Source organism: Protomyctophum parallelum (genome assembly GCF_964188405.1).
Source record: "Protomyctophum parallelum genome assembly, chromosome: 4".
Classification (NCBI taxonomy): Eukaryota; Metazoa; Chordata; class Actinopteri; order Myctophiformes; family Myctophidae; genus Protomyctophum; species Protomyctophum parallelum.
In genome coordinates, this window is record NC_139700.1 from 8868214 (window position 1) to 8884315 (window position 16102).

Genomic DNA, 16102 nt, shown 5'->3' on the forward strand with positions numbered 1-16102 from the left:
AGCACGATAATGAACACATCCTCTCTCCCCGGGAGAAGAATTCAAAAGCACACGCGCGCGCGAGCGCGTGCACACACACACACACACACACACACACACACACACACACACACACACACACACACACACACACACAATCACACAGTGATGTATGTGCAGTTGCGCACATACGTGTGGATGTAAACACTCATAAACATACGGACACACACACACACACACACACACACACACACACACACACACACGCGCACTCCATAAACCCACGTGTGCAGACGGACGTGTACTTAAAACGTGTGTGTATAGCTTGAAAAGGAAATATGGGAAGATAGTGTGGTAATCTTCTTGCATTATTTAACTCATTGAAGACGGAGGGAGAAATAAATAACCAAACAAACCCACGATAAGAGAGGAAATAAATAATAAAATTATGGCGATTTGCCTTGTTATCTCCCTCTTAGCTCTGTTTGTGTTTTTGTCACGAGTTGAATAAATTCCCTGGCCTGTCACATTCTCATCTCCCTATAGGATATAGCAACAGGACAACGTTAATGGACACTGACAACTTATAGAGGCTAATGTACTATACGGAAAAACAGAGTAATAACTTCAACACATATGCATTTGTGCGTGCACGTGCACGTGCACGCACGCATTCTTCCATTGCTACATTTCATTGCGCTATACCTCGTCCGATGTCTCCTATAGAAGCGTTGATATTCCAAACGAGATGCTTGTTAAAGTCAGAAATGAGGACTCCGATGAAGGCTGGTCATATAGCCGAAACCTTTGTCTTCGATCCATCGTGCAAGAATAGAACCTAAAATGCAGTCTCGGACGGTGTGTGTGCGACCCATTACTTAAATTACCATGATAAGAAATGAGGACAGAGACATTGCTGTTCCGATCAAAACCATGGAGAGCGCCGTAGATTTAGACTCAAGGTGAAGACACAACCTTATTGCATGGGGGGGGGGGGGGGGGGGGGGGGGGGGGAGGGCAGGTGCCATGCAACAAGGTTGTGTCATGAAACCATGTGACATGAAAACATGTGACTCCCATTGGAAATGCATTGAGGGCGGCCATGACACACAACTTCTTGCCTTCACAAGGCAAGAGGTACGGTGCACCACCTACGTGGAAGCACTGTGGCGCGACAACTTATAGCTAACAACACTGTCGAGCTGGAGACCCTGATGTTAGATAGGAGAGTGTGGAGGGCAGAGGCTCAGGAGTACAACGTTGGTGTTGGCTATATAGATCACATAATGAGCATTCATAAGAAGGACCAATTATATGAAGATAATTCTGTCGAAGTGCTCCTTGAAGGGTTCAATTCGACATGACGCAACCTACAGCTTTTCCTCCCCGGGTGGGAGGGGCTGGAAGGGGCGCCACTGCTTGTGATTGGGTGAGATCAGTGGGGTATAGGGAGCCGTGTTCATTGTAGAGGGGGGGGACGAGGATTTACTATTCTGTGTCTATTGGCTTTCAACTCGGATGGCACTGAGCCGACTCAAGCCAACTTGAGCCACAAGCTAAAGCGAGCGAGTTGCCCTGTCGAACGTTGCACGCCTCTATCGTGGTCTAAAACTATAGGGCGAAAGTCCCGCCCACCCGGGGAGGAAAAGCAAAAACAACTTCAATTCCAGCTACTTTCGACCATCCATATACTGTATATATACCAAACCAAAACATACGTTTTATAGAGTTCAGTTAAAATGTGTGATGTGATTTATTCTCCATTGTTCGGCGTTGGTGAAGAGCAATGGTTCTCAACCTGTGGTCCGGGGACCACCAGTGGTCCTTAAGGGGGTTCCAGCCCAGGTGGTCCCCCAGCTAAATGATGGAGAGTTGCTAACCAAATGAACCTTTATAGATCTTTAACTCTTGAGAGCGTAAAATGTAAAATTATTGTTAAACATCTACATTAGTGAATTTACAATAAGTCTACACAATTAGACTTTCTAGATGTAGAAGATTTTTTCTACTTTGATCAACGTTTGCCTGTTATCTCTCCTATGGTGCCAACATCAACACAGCATGGAAATGTGCACAAAATCTTATCCAACGACAACAGAATATTCTTTAGCGTCGGGTCTGAGAGGCTAAATGTCATCAAATGGTGGTCTGTGGCTCAAACGCCGAATGGATAATGGACCTGGTTCTGAACAGGGTTGAATGAATATTGGACCTTGTTCTGAACAGGGTTGAATGAATATTGGACCTTGTTCTGAACAGGGTTGAATGGATAATGGACCTTGTTCTGAACAGGGTTGAATGAATATTGGACCTTGTTCTGAACAGGGTTGAATGAATATTGGACCTTGTTCTGAACAGGGTTGAATGAATAATGGACCTTGTTCTGAACAGGGGTGAATGAATAATGGACCTTGTTCTGAACAGGGTTGAATGAATAATGGACCTTGTTCTGAACAGGGTTGAATGAATATTGGACCTTGTTCTGAACAGGGTTGAATGAATATTGGACCTTGTTCTGAACAGGGTTGAATGAATATTGGACCTTGTTCTGAACAGGGTTGAATGAATAATGGACCTTGTTCTGAACAGGGGTGAATGAATAATGGACCTTGTTCTGAACAGGGGTGAATGAATAATGGACCTTGTTCTGAACAGGGTTGAATGAATATTGGACCTTGTTCTGAACAGGGTTGAATAGATAATGGACCTTGTTCTGAACAGGGTTGAATGGATAATGGACCTTGTTCTGAACAGGGTTGAATGAATATTGGACCTTGTTCTGAACAGGGTTGAATGAATATTGGACCTTGTTCTGAACAGGGGTGAATGGATAATGGACCTGGTTCTGAACAGGGGTGAATGGATAATGGACCTTGTTCTGAACAGGGGTGAATGGATAATGGACCTTGTTCTGAACAGGGTTGAATGGATAATGGACCTTGTTCTGAACAGGGGTGAATGGATAATGGACCTTGTTCTGAACAGGGTTGAATGGATAATGGACCTGGTTCTGAACAGGGTTGAATGGATAATGGACCTTGTTCTGAACAGGGTTGAATGGATAATGGACCTTGTTCTGAACAGGGTTGAATGAATATTGGACCTTGTTCTGAACAGGGGTGAATGGATAATGGACCTTGTTCTGAACAGGGGTGAATGGATAATGGACCTGGTTCTGAACAGGGTGAATGGATAATGGACCTGGTTCTGAACAGGGTTGAATGGATAATGGACCTTGTTCTGAACAGGGTTGAATGGATAATGGACCTTGTTCTGAACAGGGTTGAATGGATAATGGACCTTGTTCTGAACAGGGTTGAATGGATAATGGACCTTGTTCTGAACAGGGTTGAATGGATAATGGACCTTGTTCTGAACAGGGGTGAATGGATAATGGACCTTGTTCTGAACAGGGGTGAATGGATAATGGACCTTGTTCTGAACAGGGTTGAATGGATAATGGACCTTGTTCTGAACAGGGTGAATGGATAATGGACCTTGTTCTGAACAGGGGTGAATGGATAATGGACCTTGTTCTGAACAGGGGTGAATGGATAATGGACCTGGTTCTGAACAGGGTGAATGGATAATGGACCTGGTTCTGAACAGGGTTGAATGGATAATGGACCTTGTTCTGAACAGGGTTGAATGGATAATGGACCTTGTTCTGAACAGGGTTGAATGAATAATGGACCTTGTTCTGAACAGGGTTGAATGGATAATGGACCTTGTTCTGAACAGGGTTGAATGGATATTGGACCTTGTTCTGAACAGGGTTGAATAGATAATGGACCTTGTTCTGAACAGGGTTGAATGAATATTGGACCTTGTTCTGAACAGGGTTGAATGAATATTGGACCTTGTTCTGAACAGGGGTGAATGAATATTGGACCTTGTTCTGAACAGGGGTGAATGAATATTGGACCTTGTTCTGAACAGGGGTGAATGGATAATGGACCTTGTTCTGAACAGGGTTGAATGGATAATGGACCTTGTTCTGAACAGGGTTGAATGAATATTGGACCTTGTTCTGAACAGGGTTGAATGAATATTGGACCTTGTTCTGAACAGGGTTGAATGGATAATGGACCTGGTTCTGAACAGGGTGAATGGATAATGGACCTGGTTCTGAACAGGGGTGAATGGATAATGGACCTGGTTCTGAACAGGGTGAATGGATAATGGACCTGGTTCTGAACAGGGTGAATGGATAATGGACCTGGTTCTGAACAGGGTGAATGGATAATGGACCTTGTTCTGAACAGGGGTGAAGAACTAAGGGGACTCACCTGGACCTCTCCAGTGCAGAACCTCGTCCTCTTGCTCCAGCTCCTCCTCCTCCCTTCCAGCGCTGTGCCTCGGACCCTCCTCTTCCTCCTCCTCCTCGTCCTCCTCTTCCTCCTCCATGTCTTCTGCGTCAGAGGCCCCCGGGCCCCCAGGGGGGTCCGGGGGGTCTGCGTGCGTGGTCTGCGTGCGTGGCTCTGGACAGACGAGGATGAGCAATACATAAGCAGGGATAACTGTAAACACTATGTAAGTGGGCAAAAGATTATCCATTCACTCAAATATCGTGATTTTTAATGCCACAAAAGTTTATTCGTTTGTTCGTTCGTCCGTTCATTCATTCATTCATTCATTAATTCATTCATGTAAAAAAGACTGACTGAATAGTCAACTTGTCGTGGTTTATCTCGTTTTATAATTGTCACAATCGCCACAATCGTTGAATCACAGAATCGCAATAATTAAGAATCTCAATATAAATCAAATTGTCATGCTATAGGTATCGATATCGTATCGAATCGGGAGGTATAAGTGAACCGCCCCACCCCTACTAAACACGTTGGTGTAATGGCCACGAGCATAGAAGGAATTCATCAGTGACTCTTTTCTTGTGTGTGTGTGTGTGTGTGTGTGTGTGTGTGTGTGTGTGTCTGCGTGTGCAATCGCACAGCATGATGTGGGAACACGTGGGGTAGATGTTTGCGTGCGTGCGTGCGTGCGTGGGGCCGTGGCCGTTCCTGTCTGTTGATCAAAGACTGTGGTGAAAACGCTCCCCAGCCTGGGCTGTGTAACACAACACCTCCAGCAGCCAGAGATGGACCCTTTGATTCTCCTCGACAACGCCGGAGAACAAAGACTCGTCGGAGACAATGTCCCAACTCTCTCTCTTTGTATGTGTTGTCCCTCGTTCTGTTTCTTTTTTTTTCTTTCTTTTGGTCCGTCCGTCTGTCCGTCTCATTCACTCGCTCTCCTTTAAGCGACACCTGCTCCTCTGTGTGTCTGTCCGTTGGTCTGTGTGTGTGTGTGTGTGTGTGTGTGTGTGTGCGTGTCTCTCTCTCCCAGTCTTTGTCTGTGTCTGTGTCTCCGTCCTAATCTCCGCATCTCGTCCCTCCTCTCATCTACTCCTGTCACCTTCAACAAAGACAGAGCCGGGCTGTGTTCTCTCCCTCTAATCAGTGGCATCGATATCACTGGCATTGATCAGGATGATTACAGAACCTCCTGCTTGCCTGATCAAAGAGATCTGTGTGTGTGTGTGTGTGTGTGTGTGTGTGTGTGTGCGTGTGTGTGTGTGTGCGTGCGTGCGTGTGCGCGCGTGCGTGCATGGACCTATTTGTTACGTTATGTTTGTGTGTCTGTGTGTTGTCCATGATATATGATGTGTGCGTGCGTGTGCCTTTGTGAGTGCGTGCGCTGCTGTAGGTATAGGTGTGTCTGTGCACGTGGGTGTGTCTGTGTGTGTGGGCATAATGAGAATAAATACGTGTAGATTGCGCGTGGACCTGTGCGTCTGTCTGTGCGCGCGTGTGTGTCTGTGTGTGGACCTGTGCGTCTGTCTGTGCGCGCGTGCCGACGTGGACTCTGAACTTTGTGTCTCTCTGTGGCCCGTCGATATCGGCCCCGGTTCATCATCCCTGATGAGTCTGTCCATTAGTGTGACTAATGATAAGTTGGATCAGATTAATAGTTACATCACAGGAACTCCGTATCTCCACCCAGGATCTCTGTCGTGTCGTCCTGCAGTTAACCTCACGTCACAATCTCAGCCATCTGGGCAAGGGTTGGGGAGTTACTGACAACATGGAACTGGCTTACAGGAGAATAAGGGTTGAAGCCCTACACAGAGCATTATCTCTGTTTATGCTGTTGTTTAAACCGGCTAAAGCCTCTATTTCAGGAGGTCGTCGCCACGCGTGCAAAATGAGTGGACGATGATGTTGTAGCAGAAACATAATTTATATGAGATCGAAAGAGACGGCTTGAGTTTGAGCGAGGAAAAGTGAGAGAGCGGCGCTGTTGGGGTCCTGTGAAAAACAAAGCAGTCTTTACAAGCCAGTATATTTGGCTATAACACTTATTCCATTTGATTGCTGGATTCCTATATTATGCCATATTAGTCTGTCATACATATTCTGTACAGAGAACACCTGGAAATCCAGGAATTGAAACACAACATATTGCTTGACATGGAGAGCAGCGACGGAAAGACAGCATACGTACAGTACGTCACGCTCGGCGAGCTTGAAGATCAGATATCATTTCTATAGGTCGTGCAAATATGGTTAGAACGCGACCCCTATATATGGCACTGTCTGGCAGGGTTAGTCGGTTCGTACCGTCAAAAAATAGGTACAATGCATGTATGCATATGTGTTGAAGTTATTACTCTGTTTTTCCTATAGTACATTAGCCTCTATAAGTTGTCAGTGTCCATTAACGTTGTCCTGTTGCTATCCTATAGGCCTGTCATTCCCACGGGTACCATCTGCTAACAATGGCCGCTAACAATTCATTGCGTGTATAAAAAGGCCTCCTTGGATAAAAGTGTCCCCAAACTGGCATACCGTATATATGTTTGATATATTATAGGCATTTTCTTCCCTCCCCACATACAGTAGTTGTTCTTCCACCACTTCCTTTCAAACCTCTCTTTCTCTCCATTCTAGTCACTTTCTCTATAATACTTGTTCCAGGCCTCCCACAATAGCACTGAGGAACAAAGGTCCAATCAATGCCCTCCACCTACCAACTTCTCTCTGGGCTCTACTTCCTTCTCTCGCCATCGCCTGACTCTCTCTCTCTCTCTCTCTCTCTCTCTCTCTCTCTCTCTCTCTCTCTCCCCCGTCCCCAAATCCCGCCCCGCCGCCATCATCACCCCACCTCCCCGATAACACCTCAGCTGTGTGCACAAAGGCCGTGTTTACCCTTGCATTCCCGCTTCGATAAACAGCGATAACGCCCGATCAATACCAGCCATAAACGTCGCGGGACCACGTGACGCCCTCACACTCGCTGTTATTAATGTAACAGTTAAGAGATCGCATCTGCATCGTCAAATAAATCAACACACACAGTGCGCGGCGCGTGAACACACACACACACACACACACACACACACACACACACACACACACACACACACACAGACAGAGAACCTGACACAATTATCCCATGTGCACACACCATCCATCTTTACATCATATCTACCCATCAACCTCTCTCACACACACACACACGCACAGTCACACACACACACATCTCAAAAGGGTACACAGTAACATACTGTGGGCACACTAAAGCGCACACACACACACGTCTCACACACACGCACACACACACACACACACACACACACACACACACACACACACACACACACACACACCCCTCCCTGCCCTAAACAGTGCCATTATTTTCAGCTATAAATCACATTGAATGGCACATTGATTTTATCCTGCAGGGGCTGAGGCGAGGGAGGGAAGGTGGAGACACAGTTATTGCGTTTAATATTATCAATATTATCTCCCGTATCATCTCAGACAGGGAGGCAGGTATCAGGAGGAGTAGACAGACACTTTTCTGCCGCCCCCCCTCCCCCTCCCCCCTCCTCCTCCTCCTCCTCCTCCTCCCCACGGTGAGACAGTCTCCATCAATCTGATAAGCAGAACTTCCCCTGTCACACCTGCAGGGCAAAGTCACCCAACAATCTCCACTCCTAACTTCTACAGGCCGTCTGTGTGGTTTTAGCTTACTCTTTACCCTATACCTTGATTTCTGCATCGTTCCCCCCCCCCCCCCCTCTATACGGACGTTCCAACAGTGGTCCGCTAACTAGGCAGCTGAGAAGTTGTAATGTCAGTGGCGTGCAGAGATAGACACTAGGGGGTGCTAGAGAACCCCCTGCCCTTTTCCCTCTGGACAAATGTGCCCTTTTGGGGAAAAAAAATAATAAGATATATATATATTTTTGTTCAATGTACACTGTACAGTATGTGGACCATGGTGACATTGATCAATTCTTGATGAAAAGCTTCTAATATATTATTTAGGCACCGAAATCTATACATCTCACACTATTAAGGCAACCGGCCGGTTCCACGCGCTGCACAAGGTGCCCTTTTTTTCCCCACTTGAGCACCTGCCCCTCTAAATGTCTGTGCACGCCACTGTGTAATGTATTATTATGTGTTATTTGGGGAGGGGGCAAAGGCCCCTATTGTTTTTCTACCGTTTTTTTCTTCCACTGCAACCTTTTCTAGTTCTGGCAGTTCTGTGCTGCATGTCGCTTTTAACGAAACTCGGCAATATGGTAGAGGCTCATGGGAAACGGTCGGGAACTGAAGCTCACAGTCAATCGTCAAACGGAGAGACTTTTAGATCTCCCACTTATACGATTGTATGTGATCCACTCGATTCACTCCTGACCAATGATGTCGGAGTTAACCACTCAAGGTAGGTAGGTAAAATGTAAAAAAATCACACCCGTGTGAAGTGAGGGGCGCTAATATATTAAAGTCTAACTCATGTTGATTAGGTGATGTAATGGTGATGTAAAACAAACGGTGCAAACACAAACATTAAACGCCATTAACAATAAAGAGACAACATGACGTAATGAGTTACAAAATGTATGTTTTCCCTTCATTGTCAATGGCGTTCATTAAACAAACATTGAACTAAAAACAAACATTAAACCTGTATATCCCATTCTGACCGGGCACCCATTTTGGTGTTAGCATCATGTCGTGCTTTACCTATTGAAAAATAGCAGATCTACAAGCTCATATCGCGCCACCGAGTGGCGCGATACGAGCTTGTAGGTCTGCTATTTTAGAAAAATCGAAGAACGACTGACATTTTTAAAATCTGATCTCAGGTCAGAATGGGTTCATCAGACCAGTGTGTGTCCAGTGGAAACCTCGTTATGAATCTGATCTCAGGTCAGAATGGGCTAAGGTATGCACGCCTCAAGTTAGGTCAAAAATAAGTGGTATGCATGTATGGTATGCATGTCCCGAATTGGCCATCGATGGTGACGTACAGTAACTAAGATATGTCTCATATCTTGGTTACGCCCCATCACTGATATGTCTCAGTGATAGGCGGGTGAGGGGTACTGTGATCGCTGCAGTGCAATTGGCGTGCTCCAAGGTTGGTATAATATAATGTCAATGCCTATAAGTAGCCTATTATGATAAGATCAGTAGGGGGCATGTAAAACTATACTCACTTCCGGTTTTTTTTTCCATCGCACCGGAACTGGAGTTCCAGGTGCTCTATAGCGGAACAGAGTTGTGAAGTGTGTGATCAATGATATCGGCGGCGAATGAGTTTTAACAAGCCCAATTAGGAGAGAGAAAGAAAATAAACTTTATTGTACCGCCCGCGGCAAAGAAAGCACAACGAATGAGAAGAATGTGACACACCTGCACTACGCAGTGAGACTTACTGAATCAGATGACAATCCCGCATCAACCTGGGCCAATGGTGAACCTGAGTGCTGTGTTTCTCCCTCCCTCCCCCTCCCCCTCCCTCTCTCTCCGAGTGTCAACCTATTGTATCAGTGTGTGAACTAATATATTTGCTCTCTCTATCGCATTGGGGGAGGTGTGTGTGTGTGTGTGTGTGTGTGTGTGTGTGTTTGTGTGTGTGTGTGTGCGCGGGGTAGAGGTTTATAGAGGGGAGAACAACAGAGAGTGCTTGGTTGGTCCGGTTACTGGGAGAATGCCTTTTTTTCCCTCTCTAAAGTTATCGGTGTGGTTATCACCCATGTTTTTCTCACACACACACACACACACACACACACACACACACACACACACACACACACACACACACACACACACACACACACACACACACACACACACACACACACACACACACACACACACACACACACACACACACACACACACACACACACACACACACACACACACACACACACACACACAGTAACACTCTCTCTCTCTCTCTCTCCCTCTCCCAGATGGTGGATAAGAGGCCCTGCCTTTATTAGCCAGCGCCGGCCCAGATAAAGACCTGGTATTGATCCCAGGTTGAAAGAGCAGCTTCGTCAAACACGGCTGATTTACAGAGAGCTGATAATGAGCAGCGCCGGGCAACCGAGGAACCCCGGGAAAAGAGAGAGAGAGAGAGAGGACAAGGGTGAGAGAGCATGCAGGACACACAGAGAGAGAGAGAGAGAGAGAGAGAGAGAGATAAGTCAATCAACAGCATGATCGGCAGTGGTGGAAAAAGTAATCAAATGTTTTACTTAAGTAAATGTGTCAATACTACATTATGCAATGTAGAATTACTCTGTTACAAGTAAAAGTACGGAATTATATATGTAGGCCTACTGGAGTAAAAGTACAAAAGTAGTCGGAGCAAAAGGTACCGGTATTTAACCCATTTAGGCCTGACGTCAAAAAAAAAAAAAAAAAGAAAACGTTCGCTCTGAAAGAATATATATACCTATTCTATTCAAAGATCTGTGCCGCATTTTGACGATTTTTCTAAAATAGCAGACCTACAAGTTCACAGCGCGCCACTCGGTGGCGCGCTGTGAGCTTGTAGATCTGCTATTTTTCAGTAGCTAAAGAATGCTTGAAACACCAAAAGGGGTTCCCAAAAAAGGGGTTGCCCAAAATGTGCATTATGGGTTTCATATGTACACAAATCTTTTGAAAATAGCAGATCTACAAGCTCATTGTGTATATATATATCGGCTATTTTCAAATGGCCAAAATGTATATAGGGCATAGTGGTTAATGTATCGTTTTGCTTTCCCGTCCGTCTTCACTGTGGCCATATCAATAACGGCACCAAAGCCAAAAACAAATCTTTAATGTTTCGTAATAATAATGTTAATGTTAATAATGTTTAATGTAATAATAATCAATCTATAAAGTAACTATAGTAACGTAAAGTTTTCAAATAAATGTAGTGGAGTAAAAGTACAACATTTGGATCCCGAGATGTAGTACGAATACCCCTAAAAACGGCACTTATAAGTACTTTACTTAAAGTAAATGTATATACTTTCCACCACTGACCATTGGCTTATATTCCGCCGTGAGGTGAGGTGAGGAGAAGCGAGGGGTGAAGAGAGACAAAGAGAGAGAGAGAGAGAGAGAGAGAAGAGACGTGAAAGAAACAGTTGGCTTGTCTGTTTATCTTCCAATTGCAATCAACATACAAACACTCACAATCACACACTGTCTCGCAGAACTCTGCCATCTTTACACACACACACACACACACACACACACACACACACACACACACACACACACACACACACACACACACACACACACACACACACACACACACACACACACACACACACACACACACACACAGAGACACACACGCGCGCCGGGTAATCTCTAATCTAGTCTCGATTAACACCTGACAGAATTTCCATGGGTTTATCTAACCCAGCCCAACCAGCAGACGCTTATCGCTTCCAGCCCCTAAATTTCACAAGAGCAGGAGGAATTTTTTTTAGATTAAAAAAAAAAGAAGGTATAGTGAAATCTTGAATAACTCAAAAGAATATGACTGAACACTCCACTATCACGCGGAACGAGAGGAGGGGCTCAGGATAAGACGGGGGGCGCGCGAGGGGGCAGATCCGCCGGAGCCAAGATTGAAGCGGTTGGATTGGGTTGGGGGGGGGGGGGGGGAGTTTGGCTTTAGACACAAAGACATGAGTTCTACATGTGGGGCAAGCTATACGGTACATCCACATATTCATAATCAAATGGTAAATGGACATGTTTAAAGGGCAAGACCACTTTTTTTGAGGTTTGGGTGGTGTAGCAACTCCAAATGTGGACAAGAAATAACAAATAACTGCTCCAGTGATTAGAAATTGATAATTCAAAATATGCTCCTCATTGACTTACATTGTAGCTAAAACAGCTCTCAAAGTCACTCTTTTAGTACGTAAACAAACACAAACAATGTTGATTCAGACAATATATAGAGCATCACCAAAACTCACGTGGTTTTATTTTTCCATAAAAATGTTAGATTCCTGTTGATTTGTCCATTTTATTGGGAAGAAAACCCGGACTGGATCCGTGGATCCGGATCCAGATCTTCAAATAGAGTTTTGGTGATGCTCTATATTGTCTGAATCAACATTGTTTGTGTTTGTTTACGTACTAAAAGAGTGACTTTGAGAGCTGTTTTAGCTACAATGTAAGTCAATGAGGAGCATATTTTGAATTATCAATTTCTAATCACTGGAGCATTTTTTTTTTTTTTTCTTGTCCACATTTGGAGTTGCATCATGGCAAAGTACACCACCCAAACCTCAAAAAAAGTGGTCTTACCCTTTAAATGGCGCATTTTTATATAGCGCCATTATCCAAGGCGCTTTACATAGAATGTGCATTACATTCACCCATTCACGCACACATTCATACACAGTTGGCGGCGGAAACCATGCAAGGCAACAACCTGCTCATCGGGGGCAATTAGGGGCTCAAGGACACTTCTACACTCACTCTGGGGGAGCCCGGGTTCGAACTGGTTCCCATCCGGCTCCAATCTACCCCTGACCCACTGCCGCCCACTAATCACTAATCACAGTCCACTATAGAAGGGGTCATCAATCAGTCCAATCAGTCGGCACACACACACACACACACACACACACACACACACACACACACACACACACACACACACACACACACACACACACACACACACACACACACACACACACACACACACACACACACACACACACACACACGGACAAATGTGTCCGTCCGTGGCAAAGACTTCTAAAAAATATCAGTCGTTCTTCGATTGTTTTCAATTTTTTTTAGCTATTTTTCAATAGCTAAAGCATAACATGATGCCAACACCAAAATGGGTTCCCGGTCAGAATGGGTTAATGCAACTAGTACTAGTGGTTCTCAAATGTTTTATTTGCAAGGAGTGTCTTAACTCTTGAGAGTGTACAAATGGAACCAAATGGATTACGGGGTCCATTTGGTTCCATTTGTACACTTTGCAGAGTTACAGACCTGTTCTGGTCATTCGGGGATAAGCTCTTTATGCGTTTCTGGCCTTATTATTGTCCACTAATTGTGCATGTCCAATTTTTATTTTGACAAAAATGTCCACCATAAGCCTGTAGGTGTACGTTTGAAACATTGTGGTGACAGAAACGACATGAAAACTCAATCTTGGTCTTGTCTGTTGATGGGTGACAATTTAAGGAGAGAATTCCAGGAATTATACAATACACAATACATCGGGTTACAACCCGACACACACATTCTCAGCAGCGACAATACCCAAATATAATTCTCCCACAGACAATAGCATCCAATTCAAGGTGGTGCTGGAAGGATTTCAATCAGAATTTTGCGCCATATAAACATATAACTATTTAGACTACCGGTACAGTGTAATCTGTGTTAATATATAGCCTACTAGCATGGAAACCAATACTGTCTTTCCACCTGCACTGGCTTTTCGTCAACGACTCAATGATGTAGTTTAGATACTGGGGGCTCTAGTTTCGATCATGCTAAGCTTATCCCTAAACATCTTTGCCTTTTTTACTATTTTGAAAAACATTTTTGAATAGTTAAAATACAAGCTCAAAATGTGTCGATGTAGATTGGATAGTTGAACTATTAAAAAGAAAATCAAAATGGTAAAAAAGGAAAAGAAGTTTAGGGATAAGGGGTTTAGCATGGACGAAAATATAGGGCTAGAAGTGTCATTTACTTGATGACCTAAATGGGTGTTGCAGCATATCTTTGTTTCCATGGTACTACTCCAAAGCCATAACCACTTGCCCAATTGTTTGACGGGGAAATGAGGAGGGCAATTATTGTTGTTTTGTGAGTCACTTTGATTAAGAGAACATGCTAAATGCCAGAATTATGTACCTTGTATGGATACCGGTAGATTGAATTTTAGAATGTAACTTTCACTTGGAACATGAAACAGGACCCAAACGCTGGATATCAGCCGGCTATGGTTTGCACAATTGTTTCCGCTGAGCAACCCTTCCCGGTACAGTTTTGTAAACTCTTCTACTTGGCTGACCTTATGGTGAGTTTCACATGGTGTTTGTGTACTTCCAGAGAACTGACATTTTCCAGGGGGAAATGTTTGCCGGAGGCTTTCCTTTTAAATAAACACACCTGCCAAGACATTGTACAACAAAGACTTGTTGTGGCCTTTAACCCATTTTGGGGACCACGTTTTGGCGTTAGCATTACGTTATGCTTTAGCTATTTAAAAATAGCAGATCTACAAGCTCGTAGCGCGCCACCGAGTGGCGCGCTACGAGCTTGTAGGTCTGCTATTTTTGGAGAAAAAAAAAGAACGACTGACATAGAAACATGGATTTTTCAGAAAACTGTCAGGATGTAGAATTTTTAATTTTTAGAATCTGATCTCAGGTCAGAATGGGTTAAAACCATAGACTGTAAAAAATATATGGACAAAGCGTTCCCCGGGTCTAACATGGACGTAAAATGAAGCCTGTTATTCCTGCACTGTAAGTCGCCATCTTTCTAGATCCGTTTGGGCCCAGCTGGCCATTGGCTGGCTCCGTTTTGGCCCAGCTGGCCATTGGCTGGCCCAGACACGAGGCGGGACTTCCCCCCTTCTTCTCCGTTTGTTTTTATTTTGACTCGAGTGGGAGGGGAATCCCGATCATAGACCGTAACGGTAGCCACGCCCCTCAGAACATGCGCGACTTTATGGTCATTTTTTTAATAAATGGGACCATAATTTTCCAAAAAGAATATTATGACATTAGAAATGAGACTTTAAACTAGTGTAGAAAGTATTCATGACCATGTTTATTAAGGTAATACAGTCTTGGTGAAGTTGGGCCCAAATACATGGACTTCTATGGGGCTATGGGTTTTTCTGGGTCCAATGACAGCGCCACAACAGGCCATTATATGAACTTTCAGGAGTTTCAGGCTTCACAAAATATCTGTCTGACTGCCCCCCTGGTTAAAACCCAGGGCTTAATTCTCTCCTCTTAGGAGGAAAAGACAAGTCGGAGGGGGACACATGAGATGTGGGACAATTTGGCTCGCATTCAATTGAAAACGTATATAAAGATAGCGAGAGAGATCGTCAGTAGAGAGAATTTTAGTAACTCTACATTGAGGCGGACGGAGGCGGACTTTAGCGGTCGCCTGGAGACCTGGAGACATTCACATGTTGACGAAGAGCGCGATCTAACTTAACCCATTCTGACCTGAGATCAGATTCTATAAAAACGTCTTCTACATCCTGACAGTTTTCTGAAAAAGCTATGTTTCTGTGTCAGTCGTTCTTCGATTTTTCAAATAAATAGCAGACCTACAAGCTCGTAGCGCGGCACTCGGTGGCGCGCTACGAGCTTGTAGATCTGCTATTTTTTTTTCAATAGCTAAAGCATATAACGTAATGCTAACACATGAGGAGTATACTCGTCAATGGGAATGTCAACCGATTGTATTTTCGATTGACGAGTATACACTTATCAATAACACACAGCTGGTTCCACCTCACCTTCGTTGTACAGAGCTGTGAACGACGGCGGGCTGGAGCTGTCGCATTCCGCCGAGTCCTCGGGATCCGAGGCTCCGCCCTCCTCTCCCGATAGGCTTATGTCGTCAGCGGTGTTTTCTTCACCGCCGTCTAGATCCCCGATGGAACCTTCAGGAAGAAATTAAAGAATGAACGTTAGCCGCCTGCGACTTATTTACATCAGCGAAATGTATGATGTTGCCTGTTTATCGCAGCTTCACGTGAAAGGTCTGGGTTGTTTAATGGGTCAAATTGGCCC

General features: G+C 44.6%; 1 protein-coding gene across 1 annotated transcript in view; it reads right to left on the bottom strand.

Annotated features, from left to right (window-relative positions):
* zfpm1 (zinc finger protein, FOG family member 1) overlaps positions 1–16102 on the bottom strand; it is a gene marked incomplete at its 3' end in the record, with an annotated part of 111621 nt that overhangs the window by 51213 nt on the left and 44306 nt on the right. The window contains 2 exon segments of the mRNA XM_083764130.1: positions 4269–4460; positions 15826–15972. Coding sequence (XP_083620256.1) covers positions 4269–4460; positions 15826–15972 — 339 coding nt within the window.